Below are 27883 nucleotides of genomic sequence, written 5' to 3' on the forward strand. Positions count from 1 at the left end.
AATAATTAATACACCAGAAATATAGGTCCCAGATGTTAATCCAAATAGCATCTTGATGGAAAAATACATACTGATCAATAAGCTATAACATTTTCAAGAATTGGTATCATTTGTGATACACCGATCTCTAATGTCACATGAATGTTATTGAAGTATATATGTAAACTCAAATAACCAAATGTTTGGAAACTAATTTCTTTGGAAACTAGTATCAAATTAATTTTAAGTATAAGTGAGTCTATGTTTTCTGTTGATAAATGAGTCAGTTTATCCATTTATACAACAACCACTTTGATGGTATGATATATATGTATGAATAAGATGATCCAAAAAACACTTCAATTTGCATATAATTTTGAATACATGGCTACTTTGGCAGCATAATGTGTTGTTATCATATATGCAGTAATTTCTGAAAATATTCTATTATGCAGATCTTCAAGATTATTGTCATGTATTATCTTGTAGATAAGTATCGCAGATAAATCATGCATCATAAAGCATGATGACCTTATTAACTTTGCAGTGCAATTTGAAAATCGTAACATGAATATCCAAGGGCACTACTTATGCAGAAGTTAAACAAATTTAAATTGCAGCAAGGATTCTAGTTCAAGAAACTGTTGTGCAGTAATATGTAAAGATGATCATGAGAATTAGACTAAAACAAATACTTTAACAATCTTTATTTGAGCATAATAGGCTCTGATACCAATTGTTAGAGGTTAGACAAAATGACTGCAATGAAATATCTCAGAATAAGCACATAAAAACTTATATACTATAATTGGCATATTAGGAGTGCTGTAGTAGTCGCATCCTAGTTTAGGACTGCAACAGTGTATCTATCCTAATGTCCGCAGATTTACATGACTATGACATATATAGGATTGATATAGTATTCTGATCCTAAGTTATGATGCGTAAATCATTCAATCCTGTAACACAATAATCTCATATGTAAGAAATGACTATGTCAAATATAAGATTGTTATTAAACAGCAACACGAATCATAAATGATAAGGATAATCTGCAGTAAAATAAGTGTAAATTTAAAGCAAGATTTATAAGAGCATGTGATACTAACACGATGGAGTGCTACTGTCCATTGATGCTTCTCCAAGATCCACTCTTTATCTCAATTGTTAGATGGGACAATTATTTGAGTGTGTGTAGTGTTCTTGCAGGGATCAATGTAGGCTATTCAATCTCCTTATATAGACAAGGCAAATGAGGCAGTTCCTTCCATCAAGGAACTGTCATGTAACTGCCATATTTTTTTCTGATTGGTTTGATCCAAATAACCATACAATTTGAATTTCAAATTCAAAACAGATCATTATCATAAAACCAATTCTCGATTACAGGTTTTATGTATTTATATGTGTTACTATTTGGACTCAAAACATCTCACATATATCAGCTTAAAAAATATTGCTGATATCTAGTTCTAATGAGTTTTACAATTTTCACCTGCTGCTAAACACAAAAAAGAGTTATGCAGTATATATGTTTATGAACACATTGAGCCATCGTTACCACAGATGTTTAGGAACACGTTTACCCACAGATACCAATGAGTCTGTCTTATATGTACTGATGAGTTTGTCCTCAGGTCCTAAGGAGCATGTCCTTAGCTACTGAAGTTTGTCATTTAGGTACTAATAAGTTGTATGCTAATGAGTTTATCCTCAAGTATCAATGAGTTTGTATAAGCAAGTGACAAAGGAACCGGGGAAAGCTACATTCTGCTACAGTTAAACTGAAGTGATTCAGTGCACACTTAGAGAACTTACCATATCTGCTGTTCAAATACCGCGAGAAACCTGCTTGTGTCACTCCCAATATAACATCGTTGATGGTCTGGTAAAATGTAAACAGAAACTAGATATGAGCCACATCAGATTACATATTTCATTTATCGCTTACATTTTGTAGATCTATGTTTGATTTATGAATTTAGACCACAGTCTGATAGCTCAATTAGATACTGAAACTAGCTAGAACAAAATATGTATGCATGGGCTAACATACCATGTTCAAAAAGCATTCTTCATTTGCTTGATGTGATCTAAAATAACCGTTCAGTGCATGAAGTGCTTGGTTGTAAACTCCACCCCAGGTGGACCTTTCATAGGAGTCTTTGTGTCTTTAAGAACCAGAGCAGTGGCTATGAACAGCACAAGATCAACAAGAGTGTTTCTTATCAATGTGATTGCTGACCAAATAGTCAATAAGAACCACCAGAACACGCCCGAATCACTTGAAGAACTATCCTCCTGTTTCCTCTTGGTTGGAACAGTAGGCAATGCATCAGGGACCCTGATGTTTTTCGAGCACAAGCTAGTAGAAGTGACATGAGGGATGCCCCATCCCCCATCGAGTGGTGAATCCGAATCACTGCAACAGCTTCTGCATCAGAGGTTTTGACATTGAGGATATGGACTTCCCATAGTGGCTTGGAAAGGTCAAGAGGGCTTGTGGTAAGGTTGGAAATGTACTGGTCAACAAACTGTTCAGCATGCTTCATCTCCGAATCCAAGTCTGGGACAATGACATGGTCTTCAATTTTTACTGAAACTCGTTCCCATCTCTTTTTTTCACCTAATATTTTATCCTCGTTCACCTATTAGCAAAGTTTGATAAGAGCGAAAACAAGTATAGTTTAATGCATGTTATTGCACTTCAGATTGCAATTAAAAGCAAAGAATAAAAACAAGAAAAAGTTATGCATGTACTGCACCCTAATCCTTGTAATAGCATGAACTAAGAACACGTACAGAAAACAAATCCAGCAAAATAAAAAAATGAAAAACGAATGTGTAATACCAGTTTGCTAGAGAAGCGAGGATGGTTAGGAAAGTTTTCCTTCAAGCCAGCTCTAATAACCTCCGGATTGATTCTAGTTTTACTGCCTATTCTTACAACAACATAACAATTGAGTTTTGGTGAATGAAACAAACGTGCTGCCGGGCTTAGAATTAACTGATGATGTTCATTGGTTAATAAATCATCATCACATGCTCCATTTTCGTGTTTTCGATTGCAAGTAGCTGCTCGTTCTGGCCATTTTTTCTTCTCCTTACATCCATGGCTTCAACCATGTTATGTTTAATATGTGGGGATTCTTGGGAACTGATTTGGTAAGTGATAGGTTTGAATCTATATAATTCAACAATATATGGTAGTAGTGGGATTATCTTGCATTCCTGGTTGGGAAAACATTAGGTATTTACCTAAAATTCTACCAAGAACAGCGAAAAAAATGGAAATGCAAAGCTTCATTGCAAGTTCGACAAGATCATTCAGGAAAAAAAAAATTGTACATTGTCACTAGAGAGTGAGTTGCTATTGACAAATTGATGCACATCGGCTCTTTCACGCAACAAATGTCAATGGGATTGCCTAACAGATTTTTTTTTTTTTTTTTTAGCCAACATGCTATCCTTGTTCACCTATTAATAAGGTTAAATATCAAGTTAAAAGCTATAGTTCTCAAATTATATACTCTACTTGAAATGTCTAAGTCACATGCATAAACTAAGGCCCCGCCATGTACAGAAACTTATAAAGCAAACCTAGCTAGCAATGAACAAATGTGTATGATCTCGTTTTTTATTCATCTTGATAGGTACTTGTATTTGAAAATACTAGGATGAAACAAATTGCCTGGGGGGGGGGCGGGGGCGGTGAATAGGCTATTCTCGGATAAATCACACTTTCTTTCAAATCAAAACGTAACAGACAATACAAGGATTGAAGCACAGATATGGATCCCAAAACAGCAGAAAGACAATATAAGGATTGAAGTACAGGTACGAATCCCAAAACAGTAGAAAGAGAATAGGCAAACCAAGATAATCACAAACACACAGCAACCAAGAGATCAGAATTGTTTGCGCAGTAAAAACCTCAAAAATGAGGAAAACAACTACGGGGCCTTTAAGGTTAAAAACCCTAATGGAAACAAATCACTCGATGAAAGAATACAAACAAGTTCTTTACAAACAACCCAAAGCTCTGACCTCGGCTTAATTACTAGACACACTAGTAGATTGTTTGATCATGTCCTCGTAGATCTTCACCTCCTTTGAACTGTCTTCACTTGTTGATAGGTGCTGACCTCGACCTTCAACCTTTTATGCAAATCAACGACTCCAACTGACCTTGAGTGCACTTGATGTGAAGAATATAATGAATGATGAATGTGTTTGACTCAATGATCTACTTAAACATGGAACAAGTAGTTCATAGACTCAAATTTGAAGCACAGGGTTTCTCATAGGGCTGGGATTTGGAACCGTAAAACCGATGGAACCGCACCGAAAGTCTCGGTTCGGTTCGGTTCTACAACATATGTATACACATTTTTTTCGGTTCGGTTCCTAGAGACATATTATCGGTTCGGTTCCGGTCCTTGTTTTTAAAACATCCTTGGAACCGAATTACACATGTCACTGTATAAGTGGACATTAGTGGTGAGCTTATTTCTGTAAAATAGACCCTTTCTCATGTGATCGGGCCTGCCAAATGCAATCAGAGCCTTCCATCTCTTCCCATAATATCCTAACCGTTCGATCAAAACCATATCCGACTTATCTCTTCGACTCTCCCGAGTTCCCTCAAACTCTCACTCTCTCTGTCTCTCGAAACACAAACGGCGCTCGGGCCGCTCCCTCATCATACATCGATCAATCCAGTCACCTCGTCCAGTCGTCCAGTCGTCCAGTCGTCCTCGTCGTCGTCCAGTCGTCCAGTCGTCCTGTCGTCCTGTCGTCCAGTCGTCCAGTCGTCCTCGTCGCTCCTGTTGCTCATCCAGTCGTCCTCGGCTCGATTGTAATAGAAGATCGAAACCCAGACGACCTCCGTCGAAACCCAGACGACCTCCGTCGAAACCCAGACGTCCTCCGGTCTCCGCCTAGGTATCTCACTATCTCTCTCTCCCTCTCCGAGCCCCGCTCCTCCTCTTCTTCTCTTCTGAGTTTCTGAATTCTAATACCAACTAATCTGTACAATTGGGTTCAATACTTGGATTTCCATTTAATCTTGTGGGAAATACTTCGATTTTGAATGGGTATAGTTGACTAGGTTGATTCGGCCGAGTTGGGAAGATAGTCTTCTATGGTTGAATTTTTTTTGCAGACTTCATCTGTTTGTGATTTTGTGCTAGTAATTAAGCCGAGGTCGCATAACAAGGGACTACCTAGAATGATTTAAGATTTTGTTTTAGCTAGCACATGTTGTTTTTATCGAAACAAGTTTTAATGGGTTAATAATAGTTTTGACCTTATTTCTATTTCAAGATCAACATAACATTAATGAGCGTATAAACGATCCTCACTGTTGTATCGAACTGGCCATTCTTAAAAAACGAAAAAACAAAATTGAAACCTACATGTTTCGTTATATGACCAGGTCACCGTTAAACTCACTCCAACCTTTGATCGATTTCTCTCTCGAACCATTTTTCCCGGAGGCCCCCAAAAAGGCGCGAAAATGAGCAGAGACTCTCCGGCACCGGCAACTGGACCCGGACCCGGACCCGGACTGGTGATATCGACGACGCCACCCATCCTCTCCTTCCTCGTCTCCGCCTCCACCGACCCACACCTCTCCAAGGACCTCCAGCAAACCGCCTCCAAGCTCTCCTCCAAATCCAATGTCCCCTACCGGGCCATCCGCGCCCTCTGGGTCGCTTCCCGGGCCTCCACCCGGCCCCAATTGGTCAAGCTCTTCTCCGGTTCCGGGTTCGTCTTCACCAGCCCCAAGCCCAGAGAGAAGGTCACAAAACAGATCATCTAATATTCTGTTACTTTTTGACATTGAATTTGAAATTTGAAATTTGAAATTTGAAATTTGAGATTTGGAATTTGAGACAGAGTGAGGAGCTGAAGGCGAGGCTGAAGGAGCTGGCGGAGATGTCAGAGAGGAATGCATATGCAGAGCTTGTGAAGGATATAACGCCCCGGAAAGATAGCGCCCCGGAGCCGTTCTCGTCTTACAAGGATCAATTGGGCTTTGGTATGCCTAACTCATGCATCATATCTTGATTGTTTATGTTTTCGGGAATCATTGCATTGGTGCTGGAATGTTTCAATTCTATGATGAAGGCGAAAAAGCTTCTTAAATTTATTTGACAGTATTAGTTTGATCTTTTAGGTCCAGAGGTTGAGGGAGGTTGTAGCATAGAATAGATTGGAAGCAGAATGGTTCGTGTTAGTTCAGGTTACAGGACGTAATGGTTGTTCTCAGAGTCTAGAAACATAACATTTAGAGCGAGAATAGTATGGCTAGATTTGTATCTACACAATGTACGGTTTATTTGAATATCACTTGGTAATTGAAATTAGATGATGAGAAATGTGAATTTTATTCCAAAAGTTAAATGCATATACTCTAAGATGTCTGCTATCACCTTCTTCGACCTCTTTTGCATATAAATGTGGTGAATCTTGATGGTTCTATCCGTTTTTATAGAAAGAGACTTGTTACATAGACGGTTCTGTTTCAATGAACTAATTAATAGAATATATTTTAGTTCTATGTTCTTTTTTTGTTGCCATGAGTACATTTTCAATAACAAGGGATAGGTATAAGTTTCATTCATTCAATAAATATTTTGGACTAAGTTTTAATGGGAATAGAGAATACCTATGAACAGATCTGAAGCAAGCTGATACTAGTTCAGTTTACTGGTATATGACTTAATATAAGGAAAAAAAAATTTGTATTTGACGCAATTTTCTCCGAGTAAAACCATGACATTTAGAGTGAGGATAACATGGTTAGATCGGTATCCACAAAACTTAAGATTTATCTGAGCATCACATGGTAATTGAGATTGGATGATCAGAAACTTTAACAGACGGAGGAACTCTACTCTAAATGTTAAATAGGAGGGGTCAACTATCAAGTGTCTAACTTTACCCTTGTGCATAGTAATGTTGCATATTCAATATGAGAATGAATGTTGATAAATCACCGAACAGTAAGATGCCTGCTATAAAGTGCCTTATTGTTGCTAATAAGTATTGATCGCACAGCTAAGATGTCTGTTTCCATTTCTACGGGCAGGTAAAAGCATATTCTAGTATTCTAACTCACTTATGCTGCCATACTTGGGGAATGTATGAGTACATACTCAAAATGGATGATTTTCTTGGTGTTTTTTGTTGTTGCATTTAGCTCTATTCGAGTCTTCTGTCTTAAGAAGTCTTAGTGACGATCAATGAAATATAGCACTTGCTTTGCTGAAAGTACTTTCTCTTTTCGTCTCCTTTATATTAAAGCCAGACATTTATGAGTCTTTACGACAGCTTGTATTGTCATTGATGTCTATAACTTTTTGTAGTGGTTATGTTCCAACAGAAGATGTTTAAAAGAACCCGTAAAATCTGGTTGAAGATTTTTGGATCTAGAATAGATAGGGAGAGTTAGCGGTGGCAGGTAACTAGTAGAGTACTGGAGAGACTCATCATTAGGGGAATGCTGGTGATGATTTTGGGACTGAATAGTGTTGGATTATACATGTGCACTTGGTACAGGATAGTATGGCATGGATTTTTGGAATAGTATATAGGATTGCATAACATTTTAGGTATGAAAGTTGAATCTGATTCTTTCGAATGATTTTACTCGCATCTGCTTCACTGCTTGTCTCATTTTTTTTACTGGATCCCATTTCAACGTCTGTGTTGAGATTGATTTATATCCTTTTGATATTTATTTCTCTTGTTTTCAAATAGACTTAAGTTGTTTCATATAATATAAGCATCTTTTCTTTTCTGTTATTTATTTATTTATTATTTTTATGCATGGCCTTAATTGATTTATGTTCACTTATATCTCTTCTTTTGTTCTCTTTATTTTACATGTTTTCTGTGGAAATATGTGTGGATATTTCATAGCTATAATCAGTCAAAAACTTCTACAGGTTTACATGTTGTGGTGACCATGTTTACCGGCTATTTGGTTGGATATGCTGCATTCAGAGCATTGTTTAGCCACAGTCCTGTGATGGTATGATTAGTAAAAGACCATTGTTTTATATAGAATTCTGATTTGGTTTCTTGTTACTGTAATATTCAGTAATTTTATTATTGGATTATTAGCTTTTGTTTCCTCACTTTTTCTAGTATGAACGAAATTGATGACAATTTTATATTCTCATTTCAGAATGCTGTCATATATGATTTGCTTTTATTTTCTTTTTTTTGTTTATCATTTTTTCCAGTATTGTCAAAATTGATGGCACTTTTATATTTTCATTTCAGAATGCTGCTGGAGGCATTCTTGGATTGGTCATTGGCATGCTCGTCGAAACGCTTATTTTCATAATTCAAGCTTCCCGCTACGATCTTAAATCATCCTCTTCCACATCCAAGCTAAAGAAGGATCAGTAGATTTGGTATTTGAAGGTATTTATTTATTTATTATATAAATATGAAATATGTAAAGAGATTCTTATGGTAACACCTGATGCTAAGGATCTGAACAATTTAATGATAGCTGCCATGCATTTTAGACTTTTAGTACATTTGCAAACTCATTATCTGTTGAAGCAATGGTTGTTAAGGTAGTTAATAGCATGTATTGGTTCTTAGAAGTTAACTTATCAGCCAGCTTCTAGGGTGGTTAACAGATTAGAATAAGCTTCTGTCTGGCTATGAATCTACCGAGCATAGCACAAAACACAAGTCGAGTATTTAGCAAATAATTAAATCATTTTCTCCTTTCATGAAAAGGGAATTACATCTTTTCAAGATCATTTATAATGACTGCAGGAAGCTTATCCTAATCTCTTAGTTAACCTCCCAGCTGTCAGACAAGTTGTCAACATCTTCTAATGATATATACTACAAACTAGCTTGATCACCATGCTAATATGTATACTGATGTTGGCAATGATACTGACATCTAACGGTTGCAATCAATATTGTTGAAACATGTTTATGATAACATATCTCTTTCCACTTGCAATCATGGAGTCTTTCTGTGATGTAAATCTGTGATCGGCTATCTTGAAACTTCAAATTGAAGATGATACTATAGTGAACAGGACTTGTGAAACCTCTTTCTCATATTGTTGAAGAAACTTCAAATTGAAGATGATACTATAGTGAACAGGACTTGTGAAACCTCTTTCTCATATTGTTGAATCCAGGTACTCTGTTGTGCATAAAGAACTCAACCTTCCCAGTTTTGGATATATTCTTGTACTTCTGAATGTAGATCTTGGAGTTGATTGCCAGTTGCTAGACTTCATGGGCGTCCATTAGGATTAATTGAGTTTCATTACATTGAGGTTAAAAGCAGAAGGGAATCGCCTGGAATGTGGGAGTGAATGTATATTTGGTGCGTGTTTTTGTTCAAGCAGAAAATAACTTTGTAGCTTTCTTTCTTTATTGGCCTGAAATCCTTATAGTCTGAATAAAAATAAAGATTCATATTTAGTTTCATAATACTCAATTGAGGTTTGTATCCGATTGTAAGACATGAATGCAATTACTAAAATAGAAATATCAAGTGAATATGGCCTATTTGGCTATGTATGTATAGTGTTGGATTCTATTTAGATGTGGATCAAGAAAATGCATATTTTATTTGGCTGTGTGGATCTAGTGTTGGATACTATTTAGATGTGGATCAAGAAAATGCATATTTTAATATGGTTGGTAAGCAATCCTAAATAACAAAATCATGTGATGACAAGGGAAGAAAAGATCGATCAGAAGGAAGCCAAGTGCAAAACTGTGGGAGATTTTTTTCAAGCAGATGAGATAAATAAAGAAGAAGATTAGATCAACTTATTTTAAACATCAAAAGTGGGATCAAATTTTCTTGTCTTCTTTTCTGAATGGGAAGAAAACTTTTCTTCTCTCAAAAGTCTTAATCACATGAACCTAATACAGATAAGGTGTTTTCTACATGTTCTATTACTTTATTAGAACATTGTTATGTGAACAAATCTCTTTTAGATTCGAACTTTCGTCAAGTTTTATGTAAAGGCGATCAAGCTTTAAGTAAAAGCTGACCATTTTAGCGAAAATGATCTTGTTAATGCATGTGTATCGAAAAGATGACGAAGGCTGCGAACAATTCGTAAGATGATATCTCAATTCTAGTTATGGTACAATTAGATAGGATCCCTCTTTTTTCCGATCTAATTCCTCCACCACCGCCCACTAAGAATGCGAAATGATGTATATACTCGAAATGACTGTCTCGAGGGCTCATGGAAAACTTTAATGATGAAGAAGAGACTCGATCATGATCCTCGTGTTTTATGTTCACTCTAGGCATAAATATGGAGGATATGTCTGGATTTCTGTTACTACTGCTACTGGGATCGTGCATCACGTTTGCTTTGCTTAGGAAGCACTTGATTGTGATGCACGCAAGATAACGCAAATTCTTCTTCAACATGTCCTTCAAACTGAGAAATCCGTCACGTGACAACACATGGGGCCATAACTTCATGTGGAATCAAAAGATATGAGATTTCCTAACATCGTGGGGAAAGTTGGCCACCGCCCCAAGTAACATGCATGGAATTCTCTTTTCTTTTTCCATTTTCCTTTTCTTTGGTCTGCAAGTAGGGACAGAACTAGAAATTAAAATTGAAGTGGACTAAATTTACCTTATGCTGCTAAGAAATTTTTTTCTTAAAAATTTGGCAAAGTCTTCCTTGTACTGATGGAACATCTCAACTGCATAACATTTGTTAGAACACGTCTAAACAATTGCTCAACTCTCAACAGTCAACTTTTTAAACAAATTCGCCACTATTCTGGGCAATTGGCCGGGCGTCAATAAAATAAATTCAATATCTTTCCCTATGCATCAATAAAACAAGGGTCCTTGACCCAAAGCACCAAAATAAGCAAAAATTATCTCATTTACCCCAACAACAGATTTTTGTTCCTACTTACCCTGTTTAAAGAGAAATGACAATTTTACCCTTGACTTAATTAATAAACTACATGTATGCCACTTTTCTCTTCCTAGCACGACACACACACACACTCTCTCTCTCTCTCTGCGCGATCTTCGATCTCCGACTCTACCTCCGGCACAGCGACGACGTATCTTCGATCTCCGACTCTACCTCTGGCGTAGCGACGGCGTCCACGCCTGAAAAAGACGACGACGCTCTCCCTCGACCTCGCCGTCCGTTTCCCTCCGGCCACCTTCGAAGTCATCAACGCCGACGAAATTGCAGGTCTCCGGCAGATCGATCTCTCCTCTCTCTCTCTCTCTCTCTCTCTCTCTTCTCTCTCCCCTTCGCGCAGGATTGGGTTATGTGGGAAGTTGATATATTTGAGATTCAGATGCGATCTCCAGCGGGTAGACCCTCTAGGCCTCCGCCGCTTCCACATTCAGACTCTTTGGATTTCGAGTCCAGCTCTCCGTCCTCTGTCTCGATTTGAAGAATCCGAGATTTCATCAATGTCATCGCCGGTCTCGGGTTCCTTTTTGTCAAGTCCTGGACCAGGTTCTTAGCCCAATTTCGGTTCCAAACGACAAAGCTCTTCTGTTGGAGCTCCATGACACGATCCCGGGTCTGCAACCGGAAGGAGAAGGGGAGGTGGGTGCCCATATCATTTTTCTGGGTCCGAAATCATTTTTTTTTTAAGTAATGGGACAAAAGGAAAAGGAACAAAAACAGTTTTGAACGTCTATTAGGGGGCAATAGACGTTTTAAAATTGATATAATATCTTTATTTTTTTCTTTAATCAAAGTCTTATTTGTCTAATTTTAGGAAGATTAGTTCTCATTCCTGCTACCGAAAGTTCTATTGGGAGGCAATAGACGTCTATTGGAGGGCAATACATGGCTGATAGACGTCTATTGGAGGGCAATAGATGTCTATTGGGGCAATAAACCTTTCCGGTGAGGTATTCTTAAAAGTCCCGTAGGCGACGTTCGGTGATGGGAATCCGGCGGCCGATGACCGGGTTCCCGCGAAGTCTCCTATGGTTTCTCTCTCTTCCATTTTCTCTTTTTCTCTCTCTCTCTCTAAATAACAAAGGGTGAGGGTAAAATGGTATTAAAAAAAATAAAAATAAAAAATCTTAATGGGGTATTAGGGAAGACCTCCTTAGAGTGTTTTGGGTAAGAGGGAATTAAAAAAACTTAATGGGGTAGGTGGGAAAAGAATCTCTAAAAATGGGGTAAATGGACAAAAACCCATAAAAGAAACCCAATATTTTTGACTACTTGCTAACACTTACAATAGTAAAAATGAAGTACTGAAAAAAAAAAAATTTGAAATAGCGAATTTATAACCTAAATTTCAATCCTAATATCGCAAGAAATTTTGTATTAGAACAAAAATTAAACTCTACTACCTGGGGATTGGGGTGCTTTGGTGCTTCTCGTGGTTTGTTTAGGTTTAATAAGTCCCTACTCTTTTGAGATAGGGTTCGTTTCCTACTCTCTTGAGCTAGGAATTGGTCTAGGTGTTAAGCCATATAAATGGTGTCATTCCCGAGGACGAGGACGATTTTGTTCAACTCTGGTTTACTTTTGTTGTCAATTTGCTGATAACCGATCATTTACACGTGGTCTAGCACCTTCGGACACGGTGTTGGAGAGGACGCTGTCTTCTTCGCAGTTGATTACAAGGTTTTACTGGAATTTTCGGGTTTATATGCTCAACGTAGCCTTGGAAATAGGCGTTTGGTGGTTAGAGTTTTAGCCTTTTGGCCTAATGGTCTCTGTAACCGCGGTTTCTTGGGGTTTTGGTTCATGTCCCCCCCCAATGTAAGCTTTGTTTATTAATGGTTATTTTCTCTTCTAAAAAAAAAAAAAAATAGAGAGTTTGCTAAGCATGCTCTTGTATGTCTTATAAGTACGAGAAAAAAACAAAGTTTGTTCAGAAGAATCACTTAAGCCTTCCCGACCTTACCTTGCAATGCATATACCTGATCCCAACTTACCTTGCCTTGAAACTTGCTTTTATCGGACATAAACACAATAACTAAAGTATTGATCTCATCATTATCTATATATATATTCATCCTTAAGAGGGAGGCTGAAAAAAATATGGTGAGAATTGAGCAAATTTTATTTTATTTATTTTGATCTTTTATTGTTTTACCAAATATACAATATCTTATATTCTAGATTTTTTTTTATTGTTACATTACTTAAATAAAAGCATGTCTAATGTTACGAAAGCCGATGCGTAGTATATATGGTACAAAGATCTTAAAATTAACATTGTGTAAACTCTAAAGTTCTTACAATGTTACCTTTTTACCAACCTATAAGTCAAATGACGTATCACCTTCTAATAAATAAATAACTAGTCTTTCTTTACACATGTTTTGCATGTGCAAGTTATTATTATTTTTTTTTCAGAAAATAAAAAGAAAAAAAACGGAGTTAGTTATTGCAGAGAAAAGATAATGGGAGAGAAAACGGAGTTAATAAAAATATATTTTGTAAATGTCTTAATTGTCCTTCTGATTTAATTAATTCTCAAAGTTTATTAATTTTTAGTGTCATTTCTGTCAAAATTCTAGATTTTGGCTAACAAACCCTCTTCTTTTTATAATAGTATAGATGATGTGGAATGCAACATTCCTAAATTCCCATACTATTTATCACACGAACTATTTTCAAAAAATTAGCTTAAGAAATTGATGATTTAGTTGTTATGCTATGATATATTGAACGCTCGCAAACCTGAGCATACATTAAACTCCCAACTAAGCTAGCATACGGTATCTTCTCCATTCCTTTCCTTTGCAATGCATTTTGAGGACACTGACCTTTGCAATTTATCACCTTTTGACATATGTGATTCACCAAACCTGCATATCTCTAAACTAAACCTCTGCAACATCTTATCAATATAGTTTTTCTTAGACAAACCAAGTGTGCACAAGCTTCTGTTTCTGGTAATCTCAATTCCAAGAACATAATGCGCTTCACCCATATCCTTCATATCAAAGTTTTGCAGCAAAAACTCCTTGGTAGATTTCAGTAGATTGATATTGCTACTGGCTAGCAAAATATCATCTACATATAAGATCAAAAACACCACTTCACTCCCACTGACCTTGAAGTATATACATTCATCTAACTTATTCTCTTCAAATCCAAACTTGGTAATGACTTCATCAAACTTTAGATACCATTGTCTGGATGCTTGTTTGAGTCCATAAATGGACTTTTGGAGTTTGCAGACTTTCTTCTCATCATCAACAAATCCCGCTGGTTGTAACATATAAATCTCTTCAAGCAAACTTCCATTCAGAAAAGTGTCTTGACATCCATCTAGTGCAACTCCAAATTGTAGTGTGCCACCAAAGCCATGATCACTCTGAATGCATCCTTTGTTGAAACTGGAGAAAATGTCTCATTGAAGTCAATACCTTCCTTTTGATTATATCCCTTTGCAACCAATCTGGCCTTGTGCCTCTCCACCTTTCCATTTGCATCCTTTTTTGTTTTAAAACCCCACTTGCAACCTATGGGTTTCATATCTTCTGTTCTATCGACCAAAATCCAAACTTCATTTTTGGACATACTCAAAATCTCATCCTACATTGCCATCTTTCATTGCTCATTGTGCTTTGATTGCATAGCCTCTGTTAGTGATACTGGATCTTCTTCCCCCAAATCAAGTTCAGCTTCTGTTAAGTACAACTTGTAGTCATTAGAAATTGCTGGTTTTACTGGTTCTGGTAGATTTTCTCATTGTTTCTGATGCACCAGCAATATCAACTTCTGAGTTTTCAACACTTTCAGATTGCTGAACTTGATTTTCATTTATTGCCTCTGCTACTGCGTTTTCATTTTTAGATGCCACTACTTCTGCAAGTTGTGTCCCATTGTCTAGGACTAGTGTTACACTGCAATCCTGACCTGGGCTTGATGCATTGTTGCAGTCCTGATTTAGGACTGATACATCACTGCAATCCTAATAGACGAACAATTCTTCCATATTCTGATGTGCTTGTTCTATGCTTGAACCTTCATCTATCTTTTCAATATCATCAAATATTTCATCATAAAATGTGGCTCTATGAGTTTCAAAAATTCTAGTGCCTCTTGTTGTAGAACTTGAATCCCTTCGATTCTTCTGAATATCCAATGAAATGAGCACTGACAGAGAGTGAGTCTAACTTATCATTCTTCTCCATGCTATAGACTCTTGCTTATGCTTTACAGCCCCATACATGCATATGATTCAAGCTAGGCTTGTATCCACACCAAAGCTCAATATGAGTTCCTTTAACAGCTTTACTTGGTGTTCTATTGCATATGTAGTTGGCCGTCTTTAAGGCTTCCCCCATAAATACTTTGGAAGCCCTGATTTTGCAAACATGCTCCTTACCATATCCATTAAGGTTCTGTTTCTTCTTTCAGAAACACCATTCTATTGAGTTGTGTATGGTGTTGTATATTGAGCTTTAATGCCACATTCTTCCAAATACATGGCCAAAGGACCTTTGTGTTGTCCTTTCTCAGTATACTTTCCATAGTATTCACCACCTCTATCTGATCTTACCATTTTGATAAGTTTTTCAGTTTGTCTCTCAACTTCAGTTTTGAACACTTTAAAAACATCTAAGACTTGAGACTTTTCAGAAATTAAATAAACAAAGCAATACCTAGAATAGTCATCTATGAAGGTGACGAAATAACAATTTCCACAAATGGTTTGGACTGGAAAATGACCATAAACATCTGTATGAATCAGTTCAAGCAAGTATTCAGCTCTTTTAGAACCATAATTTCTAGCATTAGTCATCTTGCCTTTCAAACAACTCACACAGGTTTCAAAATCACCGAAATCTAATTGAGGTAAAATACTTTGCTTAACAAGTTATTGTAGCCTAGACTTAGAAATGTGTCCCAACCACTTATGCCATAGAAAAGATGAAGAACTAGGATTGCTCTTCCTTTTGGATCCTGATGATTTGTTTATTGATAGAACATCTTGAGGTTGGGATACTGCATTATTGACACAATCTACTAACCAATAATGACCATCTATCAACTTAGCATCACCAAAACAAACATTTTTAAAATAGAAATACATATCTATATTATTACTAGAAAAGCCATAGTCACCACCTAATACAAATTGAGAACCTGAGATCAGGTTTCTCTTTATTGCTGGAATACAGTAAACATTGTTCTATACTAATACAAACTTATTCCTAAAACATAATTCAACAAGTCCTACTGCTTGAACTGCCACCCTTTGGCCATTTGCCGCACAAACTCTTGTCTCATTCCTTCTTGGGATTGTTATCCTTGATAATCCTTGTAATGAATTGACAATATGTATAGGTGAGCCAGTATCAAACCACCATGAGTTGTCAAAATTAAAAACTTTAGACTCTACAAGAAAAATAGTTTTTGACAGAAATGTACCTTTCTTGTTCAACCAATTATTGAATCCCTCTCACAATCCTTCTTGAAATGGCCTAACTTCTTACAAAAGAAACATTTCTTAGGACCTGAGAGCTTGAGAGACTTACCCTTATTCAGATTAGTTTTCATAGGGTCTTTAGAAGTGCTTCCCTTGAACCTTTTATTTCCAAAGCTTTTCTTAAAGTTTGGCTTTGACATGAGATTGATACTCACTGCTTTGCCTCTCTTATTCACTTCATCCTCCTCCTGCACACAAATAGAGATAAGTTAATTTAAACTCCATTTTTCCTTCTGTGTGTTGTAGAGGCTTTTGAGGTGGCTGTATTGTTCTGATAGTGACTTCAATAGCAAGTGCACCAGAAAAGAGTCTTCAATGGTCACATTCAGACCCTTAAGTTTTCCAGCAATGTCAATGCCCTGCATTATATACTCTCTTATGTTTCCTTGACCATTGAATTTCATTCTGATCAATTTGTTCGTCAGATTTCCAGTTTCAGCCTTGTCTGATACTTTGTATTTCTCTGCAATTGAGTTGAAGTACACTCTTGCATATTATGAGTCTGGTATTCCCCTTTTCACAGCATCTGTCATGCTTTTCTTCATACAAATCATGGCCATCCTGTTGTGCCTGTACCATTGTTGGAACTTGTCTCTTGTTTCTTTGTTTGCATTCGCAGGTAAGTCTGCAGGTGGTTCCTCCCTCAGAACATGATCAAAGTCCAGGATTCCCAGGTTAAGCTCTATGTCACTCTTCCACTTCTTAAAGTTCAAGCCATTGAGGAGTTCAATTTGATTGACACTCATGGGAAAAATGCATGGCTGTGATACAATGAATTTAAATCAATCTTATTGTTCTAGTGAAATAATTAATACACCAGAAATATAGGTCCCAGATGTTAATCCAAATAGCATCTTGATGGAAAAATACATACTGATCAATAAGCTATAACATTTTCAAGAATTGGTATCATTTGTGATACACCGATCTCTAATGTCACATGAATGTTATTGAAGTATATATGTAAACTCAAATAACCAAATGTTTGGAAACTAATTTCTTTGGAAACTAGTATCAAATTAATTTTAAGTATAAGTGAGTCTATGTTTTCTGTTGATAAATGAGTCAGTTTATCCATTTATACAACAACCACTTTGATGGTATGATATATATGTATGAATAAGATGATCCAGAAAACACTTCAATTTGCATATAATTTTGAATACATGGCTACTTTGGCAGCATAATGTGTTGTTATCATATATGCAGTAATTTCTGAAAATATTCTATTATGCAGATCTTCAAGATTATTGTCATGTATTATCTTGTAGATAAGTATCGCAGATAAATCATGCATCATAAAGCATGATGACCTTATTAACTTTGCAGTGCAATTTGAAAATCGTAACATGAATATCCAAGGGCACTACTTATGCAGAAGTTAAACAAATTTAAATTGCAGCAAGGATTCTAGTTCAAGAAACTGTTGTGCAGTAATATGTAAAGATGATCATGAGAATTAGACTAAAACAAATACTTTAACAATCTTTATTTGAGCATAGTAGGCTCTGATACCAATTGTTAGAGGTTAGACAAAATGACTGCAATGAAATATCTCAGAATAAGCACATAAAAACTTATATACTATAATTGGCATATTAGGAGTGCTGTAGTAGTCGCATCCTAGTTTAGGACTGCAACAGTGTATCTATCCTAATGTCCGCAGATTTACATGACTATGACATATATAGGATTGATATAGTATTCTGATCCTAAGTTATGATGCGTAAATCATTCAATCCTGTAACACAATAATCTCATATGTAAGAAATGACTATGTCAAATATAAGATTGTTATTAAACAGCAACACGAATCATAAATGATAAGGATAATCTGCAGTAAAATAAGTGTAAATTTAAAGCAAGATTTATAAGAGCATGTGATACTAACACGATGGAGTGCTACTGTCCATTGATGCTTCTCCAAGATCCACTCTTAATCTCAATTGTTAGATGGGACAATTATTTGAGTGTGTGTAGTGTTCTTGCAGGGATCAATGTAGGCTGTTCAATCTCCTTATATAGACAAGGCAAATGAGGCAGTTCCTTCCATCAAGGAACTGTCATGTAACTGCCATTTTTTTTTCTGATTGGTTTGATCCAAATAACCATACAATTTGAATTTCAAATTCAAAACAGATCATTATCATAAAACCAATTCTCGATTACAGGTTTTATGTATTTATATGTGTTACTATTTGGACTCAAAACATCTCACATATATCAGCTTAAAAAATATTGCTGATATCTAGTTCTAATGAGTTTTACAATTTTCACCTGCTGCTAAACACAAAAAAGAGTTATGCAGTATATATGTTTATGAACACATTGAGCCATCGTTACCACAGATGTTTAAGAACACGTTTACCCACAGATACCAATGAGTCTGTCTTATATGTACTGATGAGTTTGTCCTCAGGTCCTAAGGAGCATGTCCTTAGCTACTGAAGTTTGTCATTTAGGTACTAATAAGTTGTATGCTAATGAGTTTATCCTCAAGTATCAATGAGTTTGTATAAGCAAGTGACAAAGGAACCGGGGAAAGCTACATTCTGCTACAGTTAAACTGAAGTGATTCATTGCACACTTAGAGAACTTACCATATCTGTTGTTCAAATACCGCGAGAAACCTGCTTGTGTCACTCCCAATATAACATCGTTGATGGTCTGGTAAAATGTAAACAGAAACTAGATATGAGCCACATCAGATTACATATTTCATTTATCGCTTACATTTTGTAGATCTATGTTTGATTTATGAATTTAGACCACAGTCTGATAGCTCAATTAGATACTGAAACTAGCTAGAACAAAATATGTATGCATGGGCTAACATACCATGTTCAAAAAGCATTCTTCATTTGCTTGATGTGATCTAAACTAACCGTTCAGTGCATGAAGCGCTTGGTTGTAAACTCCATCCCAGGTGGACCTTTCATAGGAGTCTTTGTGTCTTTAAGAACTAGAGCAGTGGCTATGAACAGCACAAGATCAACAAGAGTGTTTCTTATCAATGTGATTGCTGACCAAATAGTCAATAAGAACCACCAGAACACGCCCGAATCACTTGAAGAACTATCCTCCTGTTTCCTCTTGGTTGGAACAGTAGGCAATGCATCAGGGACCCTGATGTTTTTCGAGCACAAGCTAGTAGAAGTGACATGAGGGATGCCCCATCCCCCATCGAGTGGTGAATCCGAATCACTGCAACAGCTTCTGCATCAGAGGTTTTGACATTGAGGATATGGACTTCCCATAGTGGCTTGGAAAGGTCAAGAGGGCTTGTGGTAAGGTTGGAAATGTACTGGTCAACAAACTGTTCAGCATGCTTCATCTCCGAATCCAAGTTTGGGACAATGACATGGTCTTCAATTTTTACTGAAACTCGTTCCCATCTCTTTTTTTCACCTAATATTTTATCCTCGTTCACCTATTAGCAAAGTTTGATAAGAGCGAAAACAAGTATAGTTTAATGCATGTTATTGCACTTCAGATTGCAATTAAAAACAAAGAATAAAAACAAGAAAAAGTTATGCATGTACTGCACCCTAATCCTTGTAATAGCATGAACTAAGAACACGTACAGAAAACAAATCCAGCAAAATAAAAAAATGAAAAAACGAATGTGTAATACTAGTTTGCTAGAGAAGCGAGGATGGTTAGGAAAGTTTTCCTTCAAGCCAGCTCTAATAACCTCCGGATTGATTCTAGTTTTACTGCCTATTCTTACAACAACATAACAATTGAGTTTTGGTGAATGAAACAAACGTGCTGCCGGGCTTAGAATTAACTGATGATGTTCATTGGTTAATAAATCATCATCACATGCTCCATTTTCGTGTTTTCGATTGCAAGTAGCTGCTCGTTCTGGCCATTTTTTCTTCTCCTTACATCCATGGCTTCAACCATGTTATGTTTAATATGTGGGGATTCTTGGGAACTGATTTGGTAAGTGATAGGTTTGAATCTATATAATTCAACAATATATGGTAGTAGTGGGATTATCTTGCATTCCTGGTTGGGAAAACATTAGGTATTTACCTAAAATTCTACCAAGAACAGCGAAAAAAATGGAAATGCAAAGCTTCATTGCAAGTTCGACAAGATCATTCAGGAAAAAAAAAATTGTACGTTGTCACTAGAGAGTGAGTTGCTATTGACAAATTGATGCACATCGGCTCTTTCACGCAACAAATGTCAATGGGATTGCCTAACAGATTTTTTTTTTTTTTTTTTAGCCAACATGCTATCCTTGTTCACCTATTAATAAGGTTAAATATCAAGTTAAGAGCTATAGTTCTCAAATTATATACTCTACTTGAAATGTCTAAGTCACATGCATAAACTAAGGCCCCGCCATTTACAGAAACTTATAAAGCAAACCTAGCTAGCAATGAACAAATGTGTATGATCTCGTTTTTTATTCATCTTGATAGGTACTTGTATTTGAAAATACTAGGATGAAACAAATTGCCTGGGGGGGGCCGGGGGGCGGTGAATAGGCTATTCTCGGATAAATCACACTTTCTTTCAAATCAAAACGTAACAGACAATACAAGGATTGAAGCACAGATATGGATCGCAAAACAGCAGAAAGACAATATAAGGATTGAAGTACAGGTACGAATCCCAAAACAGTAGAAAGAGAATAGGCAAACCAAGATAATCACAAACACACAGCAACCAAGAGATCAGAATTGTTTGCGCAGTAAAAACCTCAAAAATGAGGAAAACAACTGCGGGGCCTTTAAGGTTAAAAACCCTAATGGAAACAAATCACTCGATGAAAGAATACAAACAAGTTCTTTACAAACAACCCAAAGCTCTGACCTCGGCTTAATTACTAGACACACTAGTAGATTGTTTGATCATGTCCTCGTAGATCTTCACCTCCTTTGAACTGTCTTCACTTGTTGATAGGTGCTGACCTCGACCTTCAACCTTTTATGCAAATCAACGACTCCAACTGACCTTGAGTGCACTTGATGTGAAGAATATAATGAATGATGAATGTGTTTGACTCAATGATCTACTTAAACATGGAACAAGTAGTTCATAGACTCAAATTTGAAGCACAGGGTTTCTCATAGGGCTGGGATTTGGAACCGTAAAACCGATGGAACCGCACCGAAAGTCTCGGTTCGGTTCGGTTCTACAACATATGTATACACATTTTTTTCGGTTCGGTTCCTAGAGACATATTATCGGTTCGGTTCCGGTCCTTGTTTTTAAAACATCCTTGGAACCGAATTACACATGTCACTGTATAAGTGGACATTAGTGGTGAGCTTATTTCTGTAAAATAGACCCTTTCTCATGTGATCGGGCCTGCCAAATGCAATCAGAGCCTTCCATCTCTTCCCATAATATCCTAACCGTTCGATCAAAACCATATCCGACTTATCTCTTCGACTCTCCCGAGTTCCCTCAAACTCTCACTCTCTCTGTCTCTCGAAACACAAACGGCGCTCGGGCCGCTCCCTCATCATACATCGATCAATCCAGTCATCCGGTCCTCGTCCAGTCGTCCAGTCGTCCTCGTCGTCGTCCAGTCGTCCAGTCGTCCAGTCGTCCTGTCGTCCAGTCGTCCTCGTCCAGTCGTCCTCGTCGCTCCTGTTGCTCATCCAGTCGTCCTCGGCTCGATTGTAATAGAAGATCGAAACCCAGACGACCTCCGTCGAAACCCAGACGTCCTCCGGTCTCCGCCTAGGTATCTCACTATCTCTCTCTCCCTCTCCGAGCCCCGCTCCTCCTCTTCTTCTCTTCTGAGTTTCTGAATTCTAATACCAACTAATCTGTACAATTGGGTTCAATACTTGGATTTCCATTTAATCTTGTGGGAAATACTTCGATTTTGAATGGGTATAGTTGACTAGGTTGATTCGGCCGAGTTGGGAAGATAGTCTTCTATGGTTGAATTTTTTTTGCAGACTTCATGTGTTTGTGATTTTGTGCTAGTAATTAAGCCGAGGTCGCATAACAAGGGACTACCTAGAATGATTTAAGATTTTGTTTTAGCTAGCACATGTTGTTTTTATCGAAACAAGTTTTAATGGGTTAATAATAGTTTTGACCTTATTTCTATTTCAAGATCAACATAACATTAATGAGCGTATAAACGATCCTCACTGTTGTATCGAACTGGCCATTCTTAAAAAACGAAAAAACAAAATTGAAACCTACATGTTTCGTTATATGACCAGGTCACCGTTAAACTCACTCCAACCTTTGATCGATTTCTCTCTCGAACCATTTTTCCCAGAGGCCCCCAAAAAGGCGCGAAAATGAGCAGAGACTCTCCGGCACCGGCAACTGGACCCGGACCCGGACTGGTGATATCGACGACGCCACCCATCCTCTCCTTCCTCGTCTCCGCCTCCACCGACCCACACCTCTCCAAGGACCTCCAGCAAACCGCCTCCAAGCTCTCCTCCAAATCCAATGTCCCCTACCGGGCCATCCGCGCCCTCTGGGTCGCTTCCCGGGCCTCCACCCGGCCCCAATTGGTCAAGCTCTTCTCCGGTTCCGGGTTCGTCTTCACCAGCCCCAAGCCCAGAGAGAAGGTCACAAAACAGATCATCTAATATTCTGTTACTTTTTGACATTGAATTTGAAATTTGAAATTTGAAATTTGAAATTTGAGATTTGGAATTTGAGACAGAGTGAGGAGCTGAAGGCGAGGCTGAAGGAGCTGGCGGAGATGTCAGAGAGGAATGCATATGCAGAGCTTGTGAAGGATATAACGCCCCGGAAAGATAGCGCCCCGGAGCCGTTCTCGTCTTACAAGGATCAATTGGGCTTTGGTATGCCTAACTCATGCATCATATCTTGATTGTTTATGTTTTCGGGAATCATTGCATTGGTGCTGGAATGTTTCAATTCTATGATGAAGGCGAAAAAGCTTCTTAAATTTATTTGACAGTATTAGTTTGATCTTTTAGGTCCAGAGGTTGAGGGAGGTTGTAGCATAGAATAGATTGGAAGCAGAATGGTTCGTGTTAGTTCAGGTTACAGGACGTAATGGTTGTTCTCAGAGTCTAGAAACATAACATTTAGAGCGAGAATAGTATGGCTAGATTTGTATCTACACAATGTACGGTTTATTTGAATATCACTTGGTAATTGAAATTAGATGATGAGAAATGTGAATTTTATTCCAAAAGTTAAATGCATATACTCTAAGATGTCTGCTATCACCTTCTTCGACCTCTTTTGCATATAAATGTGGTGAATCTTGATGGTTCTATCCGTTTTTATAGAAAGAGACTTGTTACATAGACGGTTCTGTTTCAATGAACTAATTAATAGAATATATTTTAGTTCTATGTTCTTTTTTTGTTGCCATGAGTACATTTTCAATAACAAGGGATAGGTATAAGTTTCATTCATTCAATAAATATTTTGGACTAAGTTTTAATGGGAATAGAGAATACCTATGAACAGATCTGAAGCAAGCTGATACTAGTTCAGTTTACTGGTATATGACTTAATATAAGGAAAAAAAAATTTGTATTTGACGCAATTTTCTCCGAGTAAAACCATGACATTTAGAGTGAGGATAACATGGTTAGATCGGTATCCACAAAACTTAAGATTTATCTGAGCATCACATGGTAATTGAGATTGGATGATCAGAAACTTTAACAGACGGAGGAACTCTACTCTAAATGTTAAATAGGAGGGGTCAACTATCAAGTGTCTAACTTTACCCTTGTGCATAGGAATGTTGCATATTCAATATGAGAATGAATGTTGATAAATCACCGAACAGTAAGATGCCTGCTATAAAGTGCCTTATTGTTGCTAATAAGTATTGATCGCACAGCTAAGATGTCTGTTTCCATTTCAACGGGCAGGTAAAAGCATATTCTAGTATTCTAACTCACTTATGCTGCCATACTTAGGGAATGTATGAGTACATACTCAAAATGGATGATTTTCTTGGTGTTTTTTGTTGTTGCATTTAGCTCTATTCGAGTCTTCTGTCTTAAGAAGTCTTAGTGACGATCAATGAAATATAGCACTTGCTTTGCTGAAAGTACTTTCTCTTTTCGTCTCCTTTATATTAAAGCCAGACATTTATGAGTCTTTACGACAGCTTGTATTGTCATTGATGTCTATAACTTTTTGTAGTGGTTATGTTCCAACAGAAGATGTTTAAAAGAACCCGTAAAATCTGGTTGAAGATTTTTGGATCTAGAATAGATAGGGAGAGTTAGTGGTGGCAGGTAACTAGTAGAGTACTGGAGAGACTCATCATTAGGGGAATGCTGGTGATGATTTTGGGACTGAATAGTGTTGGATTATACATGTGCACTTGGTACAGGATAGTATGGCATGGATTTTTGGAATAGTATATAGGATTGCATAACATTTTAGGTATGAAAGTTGAATCTGATTCTTTCGAATGATTTTACTCGCATCTGCTTCACTGCTTGTCTCATTTTTTTTACTGGATCCCATTTCAACGTCTGTGTTGAGATTGATTTATATCCTTTTGATATTTATTTCTCTTGTTTTCAAATAGACTTAAGTTGTTTCATATAATATAAGCATCTTTTCTTTTCTGTTATTTATTTATTTATTATTTTTATTTTTATTTTTATGCATGGCCTTAATTGATTTATGTTCACTTATATCTCTTCTTTTGTTCTCTTTATTTTACATGTTTTCTGTGGAAATATGTGTGGATATTTCATAGCTATAATCAGTCAAAAACTTCTACAGGTTTACATGTTGTGGTGACCATGTTTACCGGCTATTTGGTTGGATATGCTGCATTCAGAGCATTGTTTAGCCACAGTCCTGTGATGGTATGATTAGTAAAAGACCATTGTTTTATATAGAATTCTGATTTGGTTTCTTGTTACTGTAATATTCAGTAATTTTATTATTGGATTATTAGCTTTTGTTTCCTCACTTTTTCTAGTATGAACGAAATTGATGACAATTTTATATTCTCATTTCAGAATGCTGTCATATATGATTTGCTTTTATTTTCTTTTTTTGTTTATCATTTTTTCCAGTATTGTCAAAATTGATGGCACTTTTATATTTTCATTTCAGAATGCTGCTGGAGGCATTCTTGGATTGGTCATTGGCATGCTCGTCGAAACGCTTATTTTCATAATTCAAGCTTCCCGCTACGATCTTAAATCATCCTCTTCCACATCCAAGCTAAAGAAGGATCAGTAGATTTGGTATTTGAAGGTATTTATTTATTTATTATATAAATATGAAATATGTAAAGAGATTCTTATGGTAACACCTGATGCTAAGGATCTGAACAATTTAATGATAGCTGCCATGCATTTTAGACTTTTAGTACATTTGCAAACTCATTATCTGTTGAAGCATGGTTGTTAAGGTAGTTAATAGCATGTATTGGTTCTTAGAAGTTAACTTATCAGCCAGCTTCTAGGGTGGTTAACAGATTAGAATAAGCTTCTGTCTGGCTATGAATCTACCGAGCATAGCACAAAACACAAGTCGAGTATTTAGCAAATAATTAAATCATTTTCTCCTTTCATGAAAAGGGAATTACATCTTTTCAAGATCATTTATAATGACTGCAGGAAGCTTATCCTAATCTCTTAGTTAACCTCCCAGCTGTCAGACAAGTTGTCAACATCTTCTAATGATATATACTACAAACTAGCTTGATCACCATGCTAATATGTATACTGATGTTGGCAATGATACTGACATCTAACGGTTGCAATCAATATTGTTGAAACATGTTTATGATAACATATCTCTTTCCACTTGCAATCATGGAGTCTTTCTGTGATGTAAATCTGTGATCGGCTATCTTGAAACTTCAAATTGAAGATGATACTATAGTGAACAGGACTTGTGAAACCTCTTTCTCATATTGTTGAAGAAACTTCAAATTGAAGATGATACTACAGTGAACAGGACTTGTGAAACCTCTTTCTCATATTGTTGAATCCAGGTACTCTGTTGTGCATAAAGAACTCAACCTTCCCAGTTTTGGATATATTCTTGTACTTCTGAATGTAGATCTTGGAGTTGATTGCCAGTTGCTAGACTTCATGGGCGTCCATTAGGATTAATTGAGTTTCATTACATTGAGGTTAAAAGCAGAAGGGAATCGCCTGGAATGTGGGAGTGAATGTATATTTGGTGCGTGTTTTTGTTCAAGCAGAAAATAACTTTGTAGCTTTCTTTCTTTATTGGCCTGAAATCCTTATAGTCTGAATAAAAATAAAGATTCATATTTAGTTTCATAATACTCAATTGAGGTTTGTATCCGATTGTAAGACATGAATGCAATTACTAAAATAGAAATATCAAGTGAATATGGCCTATTTGGCTATGTATGTATAGTGTTGGATTCTATTTAGATGTGGATCAAGAAAATGCATATTTTATTTGGCTGTGTGGATCTAGTGTTGGATACTATTTAGATGTGGATCAAGAAAATGCATATTTTAATATGGTTGGTAAGCAATCCTAAATAACAAAATCATGTGATGACAAGGGAAGAAAAGATCGATCAGAAGGAAGCCAAGTGCAAAACTGTGGGAGATTTTTTTCAAGCAGATGAGATAAATAAAGAAGAAGATTAGATCAACTTATTTTAAACATCAAAAGTGGGATCAAATTTTCTTGTCTTCTTTTCTGAATGGGAAGAAAACTTTTCTTCTCTCAAAAGTCTTAATCACATGAACCTAATACAGATAAGGTGTTTTCTACATGTTCTATTACTTTATTAGAACATTGTTATGTGAACAAATCTCTTTTAGATTCGAACTTTCGTCAAGTTTTATGTAAAGGCGATCAAGCTTTAAGTAAAAGCTGACCATTTTAGCGAAAATGATCTTGTTAATGCATGTGTATTGAAAAGATGACGAAGGCTGCGAACAATTCGTAAGATGATATCTCAATTCTAGTTATGGTACAATTAGATAGGATCCCTCTTTTTTCCGATCTAATTCCTCCACCACCGCCCACTAAGAATGCGAAATGATGTATATACTCGAAATGACTGTCTCGAGGGCTCATGGAAAACTTTAATGATGAAGAAGAGACTCGATCATGATCCTCGTGTTTTATGTTCACTCTAGGCATAAATATGGAGGATATGTCTGGATTTCTGTTACTACTGCTACTGGGATCGTGCATCACGTTTGCTTTGCTTAGGAAGCACTTGATTGTGATGCACGCAAGATAACGCAAATTCTTCTTCAACATGTCCTTCAAACTGAGAAATCCGTCACGTGACAACACATGGGGCCATAACTTCATGTGGAATCAAAAGATATGAGATTTCCTAACATCGTGGGGAAAGTTGGCCACCGCCCCAAGTAACATGCATGGAATTCTCTTTTCTTTTTCCATTTTCCTTTTCTTTGGTCTGCAAGTAGGGACAGAACTAGAAATTAAAATTGAAGTGGACTAAATT

General features: G+C 36.8%; 2 protein-coding genes and 2 pseudogenes across 4 annotated transcripts; 2 read left to right on the top strand and 2 right to left on the bottom strand.

Annotated features, from left to right (window-relative positions):
* Positions 1–1592: 1592 nt before the first annotated feature.
* Positions 1593–4816, bottom strand: LOC112177726 (annotated as a pseudogene).
* LOC112178763 lies at positions 4622–9592 on the top strand. Its single transcript, XM_024316976.2, has 6 exons — positions 4622–4923; positions 5417–5782; positions 5881–6022; positions 7935–8020; positions 8275–8418; positions 9165–9592. The coding sequence occupies exons 2-5, from the start codon at positions 5498–5500 to the stop codon at positions 8401–8403; spliced, it is 642 nt and encodes a 213-aa protein (XP_024172744.1). The 5' UTR covers positions 4622–4923; positions 5417–5497; the 3' UTR covers positions 8404–8418; positions 9165–9592.
* Positions 9593–16029: 6437 nt separating this feature from the next.
* On the bottom strand, positions 16030–22079 carry LOC112177727 (annotated as a pseudogene).
* LOC112179517 lies at positions 21837–26838 on the top strand. 3 transcript variants are annotated; one of them, XM_024317950.2, is made up of 6 exons: positions 21837–22165; positions 22718–23018; positions 23117–23258; positions 25183–25268; positions 25522–25665; positions 26411–26838. In XM_024317950.2, exons 2-5 carry the CDS (start codon positions 22740–22742, stop codon positions 25648–25650), a joined length of 636 nt encoding a protein of 211 aa, XP_024173718.1. In that variant the 5' UTR covers positions 21837–22165; positions 22718–22739; the 3' UTR covers positions 25651–25665; positions 26411–26838. The 3 variants fall into 3 exon arrangements, with proteins under 3 accessions (XP_024173718.1, XP_040368055.1, XP_024173719.1); XM_040512121.1 differs by having other exon boundaries at positions 21877–22165; positions 22659–23018; positions 26299–26838; XM_024317951.2 differs by having other exon boundaries at positions 21877–22165; positions 22659–23018.
* The last annotated feature ends 1045 nt before the right edge of the window (positions 26839–27883 follow it).

The sequence above is a fragment of the Rosa chinensis genome, chromosome 7 (genome assembly GCF_002994745.2).
Source record: "Rosa chinensis cultivar Old Blush chromosome 7, RchiOBHm-V2, whole genome shotgun sequence".
In the NCBI taxonomy this organism is placed as follows: domain Eukaryota; kingdom Viridiplantae; phylum Streptophyta; class Magnoliopsida; order Rosales; family Rosaceae; genus Rosa; species Rosa chinensis.

Bases quoted from the DNA above. Each gene is read 5' to 3' on its own strand.
- LOC112179517 (XM_024317950.2), top strand. From the start codon at position 22,740: ATGAGCAGAGACTCTCCGGCACCGGCAACTGGACCCGGACCCGGACTG. The intron at 23,019-23,116 runs GTCACAAAACAG...AATTTGAGACAG, and splicing joins GCCCCAAGCCCAGAGAGAAG to AGTGAGGAGCTGAAGGCGAG. The intron at 25,269-25,521 runs GTATGATTAGTA...TTTTCATTTCAG, and splicing joins TTAGCCACAGTCCTGTGATG to AATGCTGCTGGAGGCATTCT.
- LOC112178763 (XM_024316976.2), top strand. From the start codon at position 5,498: ATGAGCAGAGACTCTCCGGCACCGGCAACTGGACCCGGACCCGGACCC. The intron at 5,783-5,880 runs GTCACAAAACAG...AATTTGAGACAG, and splicing joins GCCCCAAGCCCAGAGAGAAG to AGTGAGGAGCTGAAGGCGAG. The intron at 6,023-7,934 runs GTATGCCTAACT...AAACTTCTACAG, and splicing joins CAAGGATCAATTGGGCTTTG to GTTTACATGTTGTGGTGACC.